The sequence below is a fragment of the Sebastes fasciatus genome, chromosome 20 (genome assembly GCF_043250625.1).
Source record: "Sebastes fasciatus isolate fSebFas1 chromosome 20, fSebFas1.pri, whole genome shotgun sequence".
Classification (NCBI taxonomy): domain Eukaryota; kingdom Metazoa; phylum Chordata; class Actinopteri; order Perciformes; family Sebastidae; genus Sebastes; species Sebastes fasciatus.
Window position 1 is genome coordinate 27,588,597 of NC_133814.1, and position 15,010 is coordinate 27,603,606.

Below are 15,010 nucleotides of genomic sequence, written 5' to 3' on the forward strand. Positions count from 1 at the left end.
GAACTCCGTCTCCTGGCGTTGATGTCTTAAGGCCAGGTCGTTGTTCTCATCCTGCAGCTTGATGAACTCCGTCTCCTGGCGTTGATGTCTTAAGGCCAGGTCGTTGTTCTCATCCTGTAGCTGTCTGAACTCCGTCTCCTGGCGTTGATGTCTTAAGGCCAGGTCGTTGTTCTCATCCTGCAGCTGTCTGAACTCCGTCTCCTGGCGTTGATGTCTTAAGGCCAGGTCGTTGTTCTCATCCTGCAGCTTCTTGAACTCCGTCTCCTGGCGTTGATGTCTTAAGGCCAGGTCGTTGTTCTCATCCTGTAGCTTGATGAACTCCGTCTCCTGGAGTTGATGTCTTAAGGCCAGGTCGTTGTTCTCATCCTGCAGCTTGATGAACTCCGTCTCCTGGCGTTGATGTCTTAAGGCCAGGTCGTTGTTCTCATCCTGTAGCTGTCTGAACTCCGTCTCCTGGCGTTGATGTCTTAAGGCCAGGTCGTTGTTCTCATCCTGTAGCTGTCTGAACTCCGTCTCCTGGCGTTGATGTCTTAAGGCCAGGTCGTTGTTCTCATCCTGCAGCTTCTTGAACTCCGTCTCCTGGCGTTGATGTCTTAAGGCCAGGTCGTTGTTCTCATCCTGTAGCTTGATGAACTCCGTCTCCTGGAGTTGATGTCTTAAGGCCAGGTCGTTGTTCTCATCCTGTAGCTTGATGAACTCCGTCTCCTGGAGTTGATGTCTTAAGGCCAGGTCGTTGTTCTCATCCTGTAGCTTGATGAACTCCGTCTCCTGGAGTTGATGTCTTAAGGCCAGGTCGTTGTTCTCATCCTGTAGCTTGATGAACTCCGTCTCCTGGAGTTGATGTCTTAAGGCCAGGTCGTTGTTCTCATCCTGTAGCTTGATGAACTCCGTCTCCTGGCGTTGATGTCTTAAGGCCAGGTCGTTGTTCTCATCCTGCAGCTTCTTGAACTCCGTCTCCTGGCGTTGATGTCTTACGGCCAGGTCGGTGTTCACATCCTGCAGCTTGATGAACTCCGTCTCCTGGCGTTGATGTCTTACGGCCAGGTCGGTGTTCACATCCTGCAGCTTGTTGAACTCCAACACGGAAGTCAACTTCTTGGCGAGGTCCTCCTTGGCTCTTGAGTGTCTCCTTGTTTTTTTGCCCGTCAAACTTCTTGTTCAGGCCCTAAATAAAAAATAAATGAATAAATAAATAAATGTCATTAAATGTATTAAAATAATATTAAAAATAAATGTAGCCAATAATTAATAGATAAAATGTGACATTATCTGATATGTCTGTTTGAATGTGCTCTTTTATTTATTTATTCATTTATTTATTTATGTATTCATTTCCTCATTGATTCACTCTTCTGTTTATATTTCCCCTTTATGTATCTATGTATTTATTTCTGTTATGTTTTTGTATGTATTTATTTATTTTTGCATTTATATTTTATTTATTTATTTATTTATGTGTGTATTCATTTCCTTATTTATTAACTCTTATGTTTAATTTTCCCTTTTATGTATTCATGTATTTATTTTAGTTATTTTTTGTATGTATTTATTTATTTTTGCATTTATATTTTTATTTCTATTTTTAAATGTATATGGTATTTAAATGTATATAATGTATAAACTGGAGGTGGAGATGGAGATGGTTCAGTACAGTTTACATCTTCTCATACTTGTCTCCTCCTTTCCTTCTTTTGTTCACTTCCCATCTTTCCTCTTTTCCATTTCCTTCCTGTTGTCCCTTCTCATTTCCTTCTTTCATTTCCTTTCCATTTGTCCTTTCCAGTCTTGTCCTGTCATTACCTTTCCTTTCCTTTCCTTTCCTGTGATTTCCTTTCCCTTCCTTTCCTTTCTTGTCCTGTCATTACATTTGCTTTCCTTTCCTTTCCTTTCCTTTCCTGTGATTTCCTTTCCTGTGATTTCCTTTCCCGTCATTTCAGTTTGTTACCTTTCCTTTCCTCTCCTTTCCTTTCCTGTCCTGTCATTACCTTTCCTTTCCTGTCATTTCCTTTCCCTTCTTTTCCTTTCCTTTCCTTTCCTGGAGTCAGGACAGTATTGAGACTGGTGCTGAGGAGGAGTCAGGACAGTATTGAGACTGGGCCCTGGTGCTGAGGAGGAGTCAGTGTGGGTTTGGGTTGAACCAGTGTAACCTGATCCTCCTCCTCCTCCTCCTCTGGCTCTCTGTATTTTGGGATGTTTGACATGAGGAAGGACAAAGACACGTTAGCAGACTGAGCAGATGTTTCTGCTCTGGGAACAGAAGCAGAAGGAGAAGAAGAAGAAGCAGAAGGAGAAGAAGGAGAAGAAGAGAGGATATTAATAGTGAAGAAGGAGAAGAAGGACTCAGAGAAGGTAACGAGGAGCTGGAGGACTCACAGCTGACTGACTGGAGACGGATGACAGTGTTTAGAGCTGTAACCTCTGATGGACTTTGACTGGGAGTTAAACTGTGTTTCTGTGTGGTTTTACTGGTTCTACTGGTTTTACTGGTTCTACTGGTTTTACTGGCTCTACTGGCTCTACTGGCTCTACTGGTTCTACTGGTTTTACTGGTTTTACTGGTTCTACTGGTTCTACTGGCTCTACTGGTTCTACTGGTTCTACTGGTTCTACTGGTTCTACTGGTTCTACTGGTTGTTGATCTGACCGGCTGTTTCCTCTTTTAATGACTGACCAAAACATCAGACACGTGTGGTCACACACTAGCACCTCCTCCTACCTGTCTATCAGCACCTCCTCTCTGTCTGTCTGTCTGTCTGTCTGTGTCCTCTCTGTCTGTCTGTCTGTCTCTCTGTCTGTCTGTCTGTCTCTCTGTCTGTCTGTCTGTCTCTCTGTCTGTCTGTGTCCTCTCTGTCTGTCTGTCTGTCTCTCTGTCTGTCTGTCTCTCTGTCTGTCTGTCTCTCTGTCTGTCTGTGTCCTCTCTGTCTGTCTGTCTCTCTGTCTGTCTGTGTCCTCTCTGTCTGTCTGTCTCTCTGTCTGTCTGTCTCTCTGTCTGTCTGTGTCCTCTCTGTCTCTCTGTCTGTCTCTCTGTCTGTCTGTCTGTCTGTCTGTCTGTCTGTCTGTCTCTCTGTCTGTGTCCTCTCTGTCTCTCTGTCTGTCTGTCTCTCTGTCTGTCTGTGTCCTCTCTGTCTGTCTGTCTCTCTGTCTGTCTGTGTCCTCTCTGTCTGTCTGTCTCTCTGTCTGTCTGTCTCTCTGTCTGTCTGTGTCCTCTCTGTCTCTCTGTCTGTCTCTCTGTCTGTCTGTCTGTCTGTCTGTCTGTCTGTCTGTCTGTCTGTCTGTCTCTCTGTCTGTGTCCTCTCTGTCTCTCTGTCTGTCTGTCTGTCTCTCCGTCTGCTCCTCTCTGAGTAATATAGCCTTCATATCACACATAAATACATCAGATGTCAGTGAACAGCTCTCACACTTTAACTGTCTGTCTCTCTGTCTGTCTGTCTCTCTGTCTGTCTGTCTGTCTGTCTGTCTGTCTGTGTCTGTCTGTCTCTCTGTCTGTCTGTCTGTCTGTCTGTCTGTCTGTCTGTCTGTCTGTCTGTCTGTGTCTGTCTGTCTCTCTGTCTGTCTGTCTCTCTGTCTCTCTGTCTGTCTGTCTGTCTGTCTGTCTGTCTCTCTGTCTGTGTCCTCTCTGTCTCTCTGTCTGTCTGTCTGTCTCTCCGTCTGCTCCTCTCTGAGTAATATAGCCTTCATATCACACATAAATACATCAGATGTCAGTGAACCGCTCTCACACTTTAACTGTCTGTCTTTATTACTTTTACTGAGTCAGTGAGCAGCTACCAGTTACTTAACTAAGTTAATGTTCAGAGCAAACTACCAACTACTAACCAGCTACTAACCAGCTACTAACCAACTACTAACCAGTTACTAACCAGCTACTAACCAACTACTAACCAACTACTAACCAGTTACTAACCAGCTACTAACCAGCTACTAACCAACTACTAACCAGTTACTAACCAGCTACTAACCAACTACTAACCAACTACTAACCAACTACTAACCAGCTACTAACCAACTACTAACCAACTACTAACCAGCTACTAACCAACTACTAACCAACTACTAACTAACTATTACCAACTACTAACCAGCTACTAACCAACTACTAACTAACTATTACCAACTACTAACCAACTACTAACCAACTATTAACTAACTATTACCAACTACTAACCAGCTACTAACCAACTACTAACCAACTACTAACCAACTACTAAATAACTATTACCAACTACTAACCAGCTACTAACCAACTACTAACCAGCTACTAACCAACTACTAACTAACTATTACCAACTACTAACCAGCTACTAACCAACTACTAACCAACTACTAACCAACTACTAACTAACTATTACCAACTACTAACCAGCTACTAACCAACTACTAACCAACTACTAACCAACTACTAACCAGCTACTAACCAACTACTAACCAGCTACTAACCAGCTACTAACCAGCTACTAACCAGCTACTAACCAACTACTAACCAACTACTAACCAGCTACTAACCAACTACTAACCAGCTACTAACCAGCTACTAACCAACTACTAACCAGCTACTAACCAGCTACTAACCAACTACTAACCAACTACTAACTAACTATTACCAACTACTAACCAGCTACTAACCAACTACTAACCAGCTACTAACCAGCTACTAACCAGCTACTAACCAACTACTAACCAACTACTAACCAGCTACTAACCAACTACTAACCAGCTACTAACCAGCTACTAACCAACTACTAACCAGCTACTAACCAACTACTAACCAACTACTAACCAGCTACTAACCAACTACTAACCAGCTACTAACCAACTACTAACCAACTACTAACTTACAACCCAATGCTAGCTAGCTAACAGAAAGCTAACTACTAACTAGCAGGTTGATATTATGAACTAGTTACTAACCAACCAGCTACTAACCAACTACTAACCAACTACTAACCAACTACTAACCAACTACTAACTAACTACTAACCAACTACTAACCAGCTACTAACTAACTTACAACCCAATGCTAGCTAGCTAACAGAAAGCTAACTACTAACTAGCAGGTTGATATTATGAACTAGTTAACCAACTAACGTTACTAATAATCTAATGTTAGTTATGCTAACATAATGCTTGGTTAACCACTAACTAACAATCTAACTAGCTGGTCAATGTTACGAGCTAGCACGGAACTAACTAACAAGCTAATGTCACTTTATAGGAAGCTGAATACCAGCTAACTAACTACTAACTAACTAATGTAACCAGCTATCTACCTGCTAATTAACTAATTAACTAATTAACTAACTAACTAATGTTACCAGCTAGTGTCATTTAAACTTCCTGTTAGTAACTTGTTCAGGTATAAATCCTTGCTGGTTGGTGTCTCATGGTCTCTCGTGTGTCTCGTGGTCTCTCGTGTGTCTCGTGGTCTCTCGTGTGTCTCGTGGTCTCTCGTGTGTCTCGTGGTCTCTCGTGTGTCTCGTGGTCTCTCGTGTGTCTCGTGGTCTCTCGTGTGTCTCGTGGTCTCTCGTGTGTCTCGTGGTCTCTCGTGTGTCTCGTGGTCTCTCGTGTGTCTCCTGGTCTCTCGTGTGTCTCCTGGTCTCTCGTGTGTCTCGTGGTCTCTCGTGTGTCTCGTGGTCTCTCGTGTGTCTCGTGGTCTCTCGTGTGTCTCGTGGTCTCTCGTGTGTCTCGTGGTCTCTCGTGTGTCTCCTGGTCTCTCGTGTGTCTCGTGGTCTCTCGTGTGTCTCGTGGTCTCTCGTGTGTCTCCTGGTCTCTCGTGTGTCTCGTGGTCTCTCGTGTGTCTCCTGGTCTCTCGTGTGTCTCGTGGTCTCGTGTGTCTCGTGGTCTCTCGTGTGTCTCGTGGTCTCTCGTGTGTCTCATGGTCTCTCGTGTGTCTCGTGGTCTCTCGTGTGTCTCGTGGTCTCTCGTGTGTCTCCTGGTCTCTCGTGTGTCTCGTGGTCTCGTGTGTCTCATGGTCTCTCGTGTGTCTCGTGGTCTCTCGTGTGTCTCGTGGTCTCTCGTGTGTCTCGTGGTCTCTCGTGTGTCTCGTGGTCTCTCGTGTGTCTCGTGGTCTCTCGTGTGTCGTGGTCTCTCGTGTGTCTCGTGGTCTCTCGTGTGTCTCCTGGTCTCTCGTGTGTCTCGTGGTCTCTCGTGTCTCGTGGTCTCTCGTGTGTCTCGTGGTCTCTCGTGTGTCTCGTGGTCTCTCGTGTGTCTCATGGTCTCTCGTGTGTCTCCTGGTCTCTCGTGTGTCTCATGGTCTCTCGTGTGTCTCATGGTCTCTCGTGTGTCTCATGGTCTCTCGTGTGTCCCATGGTCTCTCGTGTGTCTCCTGGTCTCTCGTGTGTCTCATGGTCTCTCGTGTGTCGTGGTCTCTCGTGTGTCTCATGGTCTCTCGTGTGTCTCATGGTCTCTCGTGTGTCTCATGGTCTCTCGTGTGTCCCATGGTCTCTCGTGTGTCTCATGGTCTCTCGTGTGTCTCATGGTCTCTCGTGTGTCTCCTGGTCTCTCGTGTGTCTCCTGGTCTCTCGTGTGTCTCATGGTCTCTCGTGTGTCTCATGGTCTCTCGTGTGTCTCCTGGTCTCTCGTGTGTCTCATGGTCTCTCGTGTGTCTCCTGGTCTCTCGTGTGTCTCGTGGTCTCTCGTGTGTCTCCTGGTCTCTCGTGTGTCTCCTGGTCTCTCGTGTGTCTCGTGGTCTCTCGTGTGTCTCGTGGTCTCTCGTGTGTCTCGTGGTCTCTCGTGTGTCTCCTGGTCTCTCGTGTGTCTCCTGGTCTCTCGTGTGTCTCATGGTCTCTCGTGTGTCTCCGCTGTTCAGACTCAGACTCCAACACAAACTCCAGTGAAGCACCAAAACCTCTTGGTTGTATCTAGTGAAGCTGTTAAACAGTGTTGGCCGCGGTCGGAGGACGCGGGGGAGACCGTAGCTTTGGTCTCCAGGACCGGAGTCTCTGCTCCTCTGCTCCTCTGCTCCTCTGCCTGCCTTCACTCACACACCACGCTCCTTCTCTCTCTCTCTCTCTCCACCTCTCACGTGCATGCTGCTCACTCCACACTGCAGAAGAGTTAGTTTAGCTCTGAGAATATCTAGTGAATGTTCAGTGGATGTTTGTGCAGAAATAACTGCTGCAGCTCCTCCAGACCAACAGAGCTTTCCCGTGTCTTGTGAAGTGACGGGGCTCCGCAGAGAGAAACGTTATCGTCTCCCCTGTTCCCTCCGGCCGCGGTCGGGAGGCTGAGGCGGGAAAAGCCAACACTAGGATCAGCATTGATTCATGGAGAGACCTTGGTCTGGTCAGCTAACATTACTGCCAAGCAGCTGAACTATAGAGTGATATTGTGCTTTTAGCTGATGTGTGTCTCCTCACTGTGTTGAGCGATGCTCCTTCATGTCTATGTAGAGCGAGCACAAGCGCCAGCAACAGGACGCTGACTTTAGTTGACTTAACGGACACAGGTGAAGCTGTTAACAAGACATTATGATTCTTACTAACAGTCCCTTTAACTAACCAGCTGATAACACAGTTAACTACCGACCAGCTGTCTTTCTGTGTGTAACCTGTCAGCTGACCCGTTCCTCTGATCCTCTCCAGATATGGCTGAAGATGTCCGTGGACTCTGAGAACTCCTGTGTTTTGCTGTCATCGCGAGACTCCAGGACTTCCTGCGTCTTCCAAACGGAAGAGGAGAAAGATGACGTCCCAGGAGCGGGAGACGAGAGGTACTCTATGCTAGAGTAGTGATATATTCACATCCTTCTACTGCGGTTTGATAGTTTTATATCTCTGGAGATCACAGGAGTGGAGCTTGAGTAGTTACGTCATATTTCTGTCCATGTTTTCTCACATTGCAGACATCTCAGGTAGTCAGCTGAGTTTAAACAATAACGTCATATTCCTGTTGAATTCATGTATTAGAGTCAAAGCTAACGTAGCACACCTCGGAGATGCAGATTCAGCTGGTAGTTCTCTGTGAGGAGTTGTTCTGACCTCTGACCTCTGGGAGGAGCCTCAGGACTTAAAGGTCAACGCTGTAAACTAAAGGTGATGGAACTTTTTCCTGCTGCTGCTCCTCAACCGTAGAACAGCCTCCCTCCACAAAGAGTCAGAGATCAGTGCACATCTTTCAAAAGACCATGTTGTGGCTGATATATTTTGTTTCCTCTTTAAAAAGTCTAGTTTGTAGGATTCAGGATTGTGTCTGTCCTCCCGTAGCGTCCTGGAGATGCTGAGTTACTCCAAGTTCTCCAACCTGGAGACATGGCTGTGTATGCCGTCCTCGCTGCTGCTGCCCAGGGCTCTGGACTCCTCCTCATCTTCCTCACATGCATCCAACCACTCCTCCAATTCCCAGCCCATCTCCTCCTCCTCCTCCTCCTCCTCCTCCTCCTCCTTCACCTCCTCGTCTCCGGCCTCCAACTGCCGCCGCTCCACCTGCAGCGATCCAGGAGAGACTGACACTCCTCTCAGGTCAGTCTGTGCTGCTTGTTCTGGGAACTTGAACGTTGTTTGAGATCAGTTGGATCATCACAGAGCACCCACAGATCACTGGGATGTTTTACAGTAAATGCTCTGCAGACTGGGATTGGTAAGAGAGTTTGCTGGTAAGAGACTTCTCCTCCTCCTCCAGCCAGCAGGAACATTGTTCCTCCGCTGCTGGAGCTCATGAAGTATTTGTCCGGCTCCACAGTGAAGGCAGTTATGTAGGGGAGAGATAAGCCGGGGGGAAACACTGGTGTTTATAGACGTGGGGGGGAAATGTCCTGTTAATGTAAGGAAGTGTGGTCATTATGGCTCTTTAGGTGGAGGTATAGAGAACGTATCTGGACTGTTAACTGATAAAAGGAACGTTTCAGAAGACGTGGCGGTCCTCAGGGAGGCTCTTCCATCAGCCGGCAGCAGAATAACAAAAGGCCGTCTGGACAGGAAGACCAGAGAGGTTTAAACATGCCCGACATGCTTAACGGAGACATTTATTCCTCTACAGACGTGGAAGGTTACCTTAAAGCCAACTGTACAGAAGATGCAAGAATGATGCAACGCAAACACGCAAAAATTCGCGTCATTGGCGGCGAGAAATTCACGTGTCTCTGTGTGGGGAAAGCCTCTCAGCGTTGAGATCGTCCTCCTGACATCCTGACGTTGTTGAATCAGAGATGGAGGATAAATAAATCTTGTATGTGTCTGTGGTCACCCAGAGCTACGATAGTCCATCACATCTGTCCAGAGCTACGATAGTCCATCACATCTGTCCAGAGCTACGATAGTCCATCACATCTGTCCAGAGCGACGATAGTCCATCACATCTGTCCAGAGCTACGATAGTCCATCACATCTGTCCAGAGCTACGATAGTCCATCACATCTGTCCAGAGCTACGATAGTCCATCACATCTGTCCAGAGCTACGATAGTCCATCACATCTGTCCAGAGCTACGATAGTCCATCACATCTGTCCAGAGCGACGATAGTCCATCACATCTGTCCAGAGCGACGATAGTCCATCACATCTGTCCAGAGCGACGATAGTCCATCACATCTGTCCAGAGCGACGATAGTCCATCACATCTGTCCAGAGCTACGATAGTCCATCACATCTGTCCAGAGCTACGATAGTCCATCACATCTGTCCAGAGCTACGATAGTCCATCACATCTGTCCAGAGAGCAGAGACCACAGACTGACTCTGGTAGAAACAACAACGTCTCTAGATGACGTCATGTTGAGTGTCGATGGAGCGGCTGCGTAGCCTGACTCTGATCCATCCAGACTCCATTCAGAAAACAAGCATTTTAAAAGTTGTCTGCATGTCGTCATGGTAACAGACCTGACGAAGCATGAATTCAGACTTTTTAACTAATCAGCATCATCATGTAGTTATTTCAGCATCATGTTGATCTGTTTATTGATATTAAATCACAGCACAATCTGTTTATTTTGGGTTCATACCTCAGTAAAGACGTGTGGCTGCTAGATACAGTCACTGTATGTGAATACAGCTCGCCGCCGGGTGACGTTATGAACCCAGACACGACGGCGTTTGATTTTCTGACACATCTGGGACTTCACCAACATGTACAAAGCAGCTACAGAGGTTATTTCTTCCATGACTGATGGAGGAAATGGAGGAAAGAAACGTTTCTTTTCTTGTTAAGTTATGACTTTATTGTGTAAATCTCAGATGTGTTTTCCCTCAATGTGGCCCTAATACTCCGTAGTACATTGTCTCTTTGGCCCTCACTGCATCAGACTGATATACTCTATACTTAGACTATAAACTGTGTTACCTTCATCACAATGATCACATGATTTGCGGCTCCAGACAGATTATGTTTTTTGTTGTATAAAACAGTTCTTTTGATAGTAAAGGTTGCTGACCTCTGGTCTAGAGCGAATGAACGAAGAGAATACCGGCGGTCCGACTCAAGCGAGTAAAGCGAGGCGAATAGTTTGCTTCGTGCTTAGTATGACCCGCCATCAATCTGTGCTTATTGTGTCTTTACTTTCACTACATTTAAATTAGCAAATACAGCAATTTACACCTAAAACAGCCGATCTGGAGGGATCTGGAGGTCAGTCATTGAGGCTTTCCTGAGCCAGAGGACAGCATTCAGACAGTTTTCAGGCTCCTCGGTGTCACAGCCAGAGCAGCTATTCATGTTTTCACCCGTAGATGTTGCACATCTGCACATCTGAATGGATGCTGCAGTTTGAAGAAGAGATGTTGTTTCTTGTCCACGTTTGACAAAACGGCCCAGACAAAGCAGCTGAATTATATGGACGTTGGATTTTTCTACTGCAAGTAAACGCAGCATTAGTCTCCCCCTTCCTGGTTCTTTTGACACAAAGGCCTCCTGACTGATAAACTGTGATGTGTGAAGCGGGGAGGTCAGGTATCACCCTGTTGAGAGGAGCTGCTCCTTCAGCTGTGGACCTCCACTTCACTCACGTCTCAGTATTCCTGCTCACAACCTTTTTCAATACTTTTAAAACCACAACCACTAAACGAGGTCGTGGTCGGAGACGTTGGGGGATCACACCTGTGTTGTTTAGTCACTGTGCCGTGATGCGGTGAAGCGTGCAGGTCGTAGATGTTGATCTGGGCTCAGCTGTTGGTCTTTGTCTTGTGGAGGAAGAGGAAGATGGGGAGGCGTCAGGTGAGAGGATCATGGAGGAGCTGCAGCTCCGTCGTCTCAGAGTCCAGGTATCAGGATCACTGGATACAAACATTTATTAACTTCATGAAGAGTTACAGTTACTCTGAATGCTCTAGGTCTCTAGTCTGATCCATCCATCCTCTGAATGCTCTAGGTCTCTAGTTTGATCCATCCATCCTCTGAATGCTCTAGGTCTCTAGTCTGATCCATCCATCCTCTGAATGCTCTAGGTCTCTAGTCTGATCCATCCATCCTCTGAATGCTCTAGGTCTCTAGTTTGATCCATCCATCCTCTGAATGCTCTAGGTCTCTAGTCTGATCCATCCATCCTCTGAATGCTCTAGGCCTCTAGTTTGATCCATCCATCCTCTGAATGCTCTAGGTCTCTAGTCTGATCCATCCATCCTCTGAATGCTCTAGGTCTCTAGTTTGATCCATCCATCCTCTGAATGCTCTAGGTCTCTAGTTTGATCCATCCATCCTCTGAATGCTCTAGGTCTCTAGTTTGATCCATCCATCCTCTGAATGCTCTAGGTCTCTAGTTTGTGGCTGTAAAGTTTCATGAGGCTGTGATTATCCTAGAGGTCACCACAGGTCATTTTATACAGTGAGGTCAATTAAATGTCTCCTATGGGGACTAACATCATCACATGAATCCAGTTGGGCTCATTGGATCCACCAGAGTCTCAGCTTTACAGTGAGACACAATTTATGTAATTCAAGACTGTTTAACGATTGCGTTAAATCGTTATTATCACGTTAACTTTGACAGCCCTAGAAGACATATAATATTTCACAGAGTTTTCTGTTTTTAATCCCTGCAGGTCATCGGAGAGCGACTCCACCTTCCTCACTCCTGCTCTGCTGCAGAAGGAGATGTCATTTCTGGCCACGTCCCTCCTCCCCATCCTCTCCTCCACACCTGTTGCTGCTGCTGCAGCGCTGTCAGCGGGAGACTCTGTCTCCCGCGGCGGCGTCAGCATCAGGAAACGGCGGCGGCTCGCTGCCAGTCCTGGAGGACTCCACTGGAACTCTGCAGGTAAGAACAGACAGGTGTCTCCATCTACAGCCAATCACAAACCACGAGTGTTCAGTCAGCGTAAAACACACCCTACATATCCTGTCTCAGTGTGGTCGGTGTGAGGTTGTGGACGTGCCCTCTGCTCTGCGGCTGGTGGTCTTGTTTACGGCGTCCACTTCCTGTCCTTTAGCTCCACCCTTCTGGAGAATGATAATGAGCTTCCTGTTGAACAGATTACAGCCAGGCTTCACTTTGTTGTTGAGTTTAAAATCTTTATCAGCCTTTTAGAACAAAGCCGTGTCCATCAGGGATCCCTCGTTACCGGCTCCACGCGTCCACCAACCGTGCTCATATTTTAAATACATATTCTTATGAAGTCTGTAAAAGGATCCTGAATTTCAAGTCCAAAATAATCATCATTTTGTGGATCAACAGTTTGTATTTCTCTTCTTTCCTGTCCTTTTACCATCTCATGTCCCGGTAAAGATTTAACGAGAGGGTCCAGACCCCCAGTTTGGGAACCTCCGGTGTACATCAGAGGGTGTTTGATTTCCTGGTTTTCTGTTTTAATTGAATGAACCCGAGGGGAGATGAAGTAACAGCAGTTTCATGTTCCTTTAGGATTTACCAGGACACTTTGCCAACTGTTCCTTCTGTCAACACCCAGACGTCTGTTGATTTCCTCTTTGTTTTCCCTCCTTCTCTGATTTCCTCCTCTTCTCATTCCTTCTCTTTTCGCCTCCTCGAGGCCGTTTAAAGCCTCTCAGGAGAATCCCTTTCCTGTCCTCTTTTCTGAGCAGTTTGTTTGTTGCACAGTTTTAATCCGTCGTCTCTGCAGCTCCGACTCCGGCCTGCATGTTGTTGTCAATAGAGAGTTATTAACATTATCTTTAAAAGGGGAATAAGGCAGACTGTATTTCTGTAGTGATTTAAACCAGCTGAATACCAAACAGTCTGCCAACCCAACTTCCCGTGACGGGAATACGACCTCAGAGCTTTTCAGATCTCCGTGCTGCGTCACTCGTCGTGACCTCTGACCTCAACCACATGTTGTCTCACAGCTCTGCACTTCTGCAGTCTGCCGTCTGTGTGTTTTTAAAAGAGATTTTAATCTCTGAACTTGACGAGCAGCAGCAGCGGTAGTGGACCAACATCCTGACACCATATCTTCTGATACACATCACTGACTATGTTTACATGCACCACATATTCAGTTTTCTTCTCTTATTGTGTCACTGTATTGTCATATTCTGAATAATATGGTAATATTAGTGAGCATGTTAACATAGTCAATGAGCTGTACGGATGATTGCAACTTGACAGGAAGTCCAGTGTCTCTTATTCTCCTGCTGAGCCTCCTCTCTGCTATTTGCATTTTCATGTCCATTTATGGAGTCAGACAACTTCCCTGACTTCCCAACTAGTTCATCTTTCCATCCTTCATCTCGTGGCTCATCTCTCACATCTCCGTTTTGTTTGATAATATTAGAGAGCCAGAGATCTACATTTACTCACCATCTTTTCATTGATAATCAGTCTGGATGTTAGTCTGCCTTCTGTCCACCAGAGGGAGCCATGACTCCAGCTGAGTGAGGAAGAAGAAGAACAGCGTTAGTCCTGGTCTGAGTCCAGTGTTCAGACTCAGAGTGATGATATATGGTTTACTATATCAGAAACAGTCTCACCGCCGTCTGCTGCCGGCATGTAAACATGTTTTCATGCCAATGTCTTCAGTCTGTCCTCCACAAACCATCCAGCAAGATTTCTGAATTATGAAAAATTGAGCTCACACTGCATCGAAACCATCAAAATGATCTTTTAGTTTAAACAGAACTGTACACAGCTACTCGCTAAATAAAGCTCCAATGTTCATGAAAACAAAATGTTGAGGTCATGGTGGATGTAGGGAGGTCCATTTCATAATTCTGTCTCAAAAACTGCATTTTTGACAATATCTGGAATCGTCTCCATCTTGGTTTTTCATCCATCGCCATCTTGGTTTTTGTCCATCGCCATCTTGGTTTTTGTCCATCGCCATCTTGGTTTTTGTCCATCGCCATCTTGGTTTTTGTCCATCGCCATCCATCTTGGTTTTTGTCCATCGCCATCTTGGTTTTTGTCCATCGCCATCTTGGTTTTTGTCCATCGCCATCTTGGTTTTTGTCCATCTCCATCTTGGTTTTTGTCCATCGCCATCTTGGTTTTTGTCCATCGCCATCTTGGTTTTTGTCCATCTCCATCTTGGTTTTTGTCCATCGCCATCTTGGTTTTTGTCCATCTCCATCTTGGTTTTTGTCCATCGCCATCTTGGTTTTTGTCCATCGCTATCTTGTTTTTTGGCCGTCACCATCTTGTTTTTAGTCCGTTGCCATCTCGGTTTTTGGTCATCGCTGTATTGAAGAAGACTTGAAACTAGCGATTGAGACCATAAACTCATGTTTGCAATGTTTACTGAGGTAATAAATCTAAAGTGAGAAGTAGGCTCATTGACTTCTATAGAACCAGAGGAGTCGCCCCCTGCTGGCTGCTAGAGAGGATGCAGGTTTAAGGCTCTTCAGCGTTGGCTTCACTTCTCAGACCCGGAGGATGCCCTCTGGTCGTTTACCGTGTCACTTCTCATGTGTGTTTTGGTGTCAAAGCGTAGTTTGGAGTCCTCAGTCCTGTAGTGTGAAAACCACGATGCCTTCTAGACTCCTGATGGAGAGGACATTACAGCGATCTGACCACTTTGAAAGTCATGTAGTGTGAACTCGGCTGAACAGAGACGAGATGATTTTGTAGAAATCCCTGTTTTCACATCCTCTCTGCCCTCAGCTGTCTGTCTCTGTAATGACCTCTCGCTGTGAG

The 15,010-nt window shown here is 46.0% G+C and overlaps 2 protein-coding genes across 4 annotated transcripts in view; both read left to right on the forward strand.

Moving 5' to 3' along the window:
* The window catches only part of cox11 (cytochrome c oxidase assembly homolog 11 (yeast)), a 173,257-nt gene that overhangs the window by 31,983 nt on the left and 126,264 nt on the right, over positions 1-15,010 (forward strand). The gene's annotated exons all lie outside the window — the stretch shown is intronic.
* ankfn1a (ankyrin repeat and fibronectin type III domain containing 1a) overlaps positions 2,175-15,010 on the forward strand; it is a 113,410-nt gene continuing 100,574 nt past the window's right edge. For all 3 annotated transcript variants that reach the window (XM_074620724.1, XM_074620726.1, XM_074620725.1), the window contains exons 1-4: positions 2,175-2,349; positions 7,581-7,708; positions 8,202-8,456; positions 11,967-12,181. In XM_074620724.1, the coding sequence (XP_074476825.1) occupies positions 7,593-7,708; positions 8,202-8,456; positions 11,967-12,181 (586 nt within the window). In that variant the 5' untranslated portion in view covers positions 2,175-2,349; positions 7,581-7,592. The remainder of the gene's footprint in view (positions 2,350-7,580; positions 7,709-8,201; positions 8,457-11,966; positions 12,182-15,010) is intronic.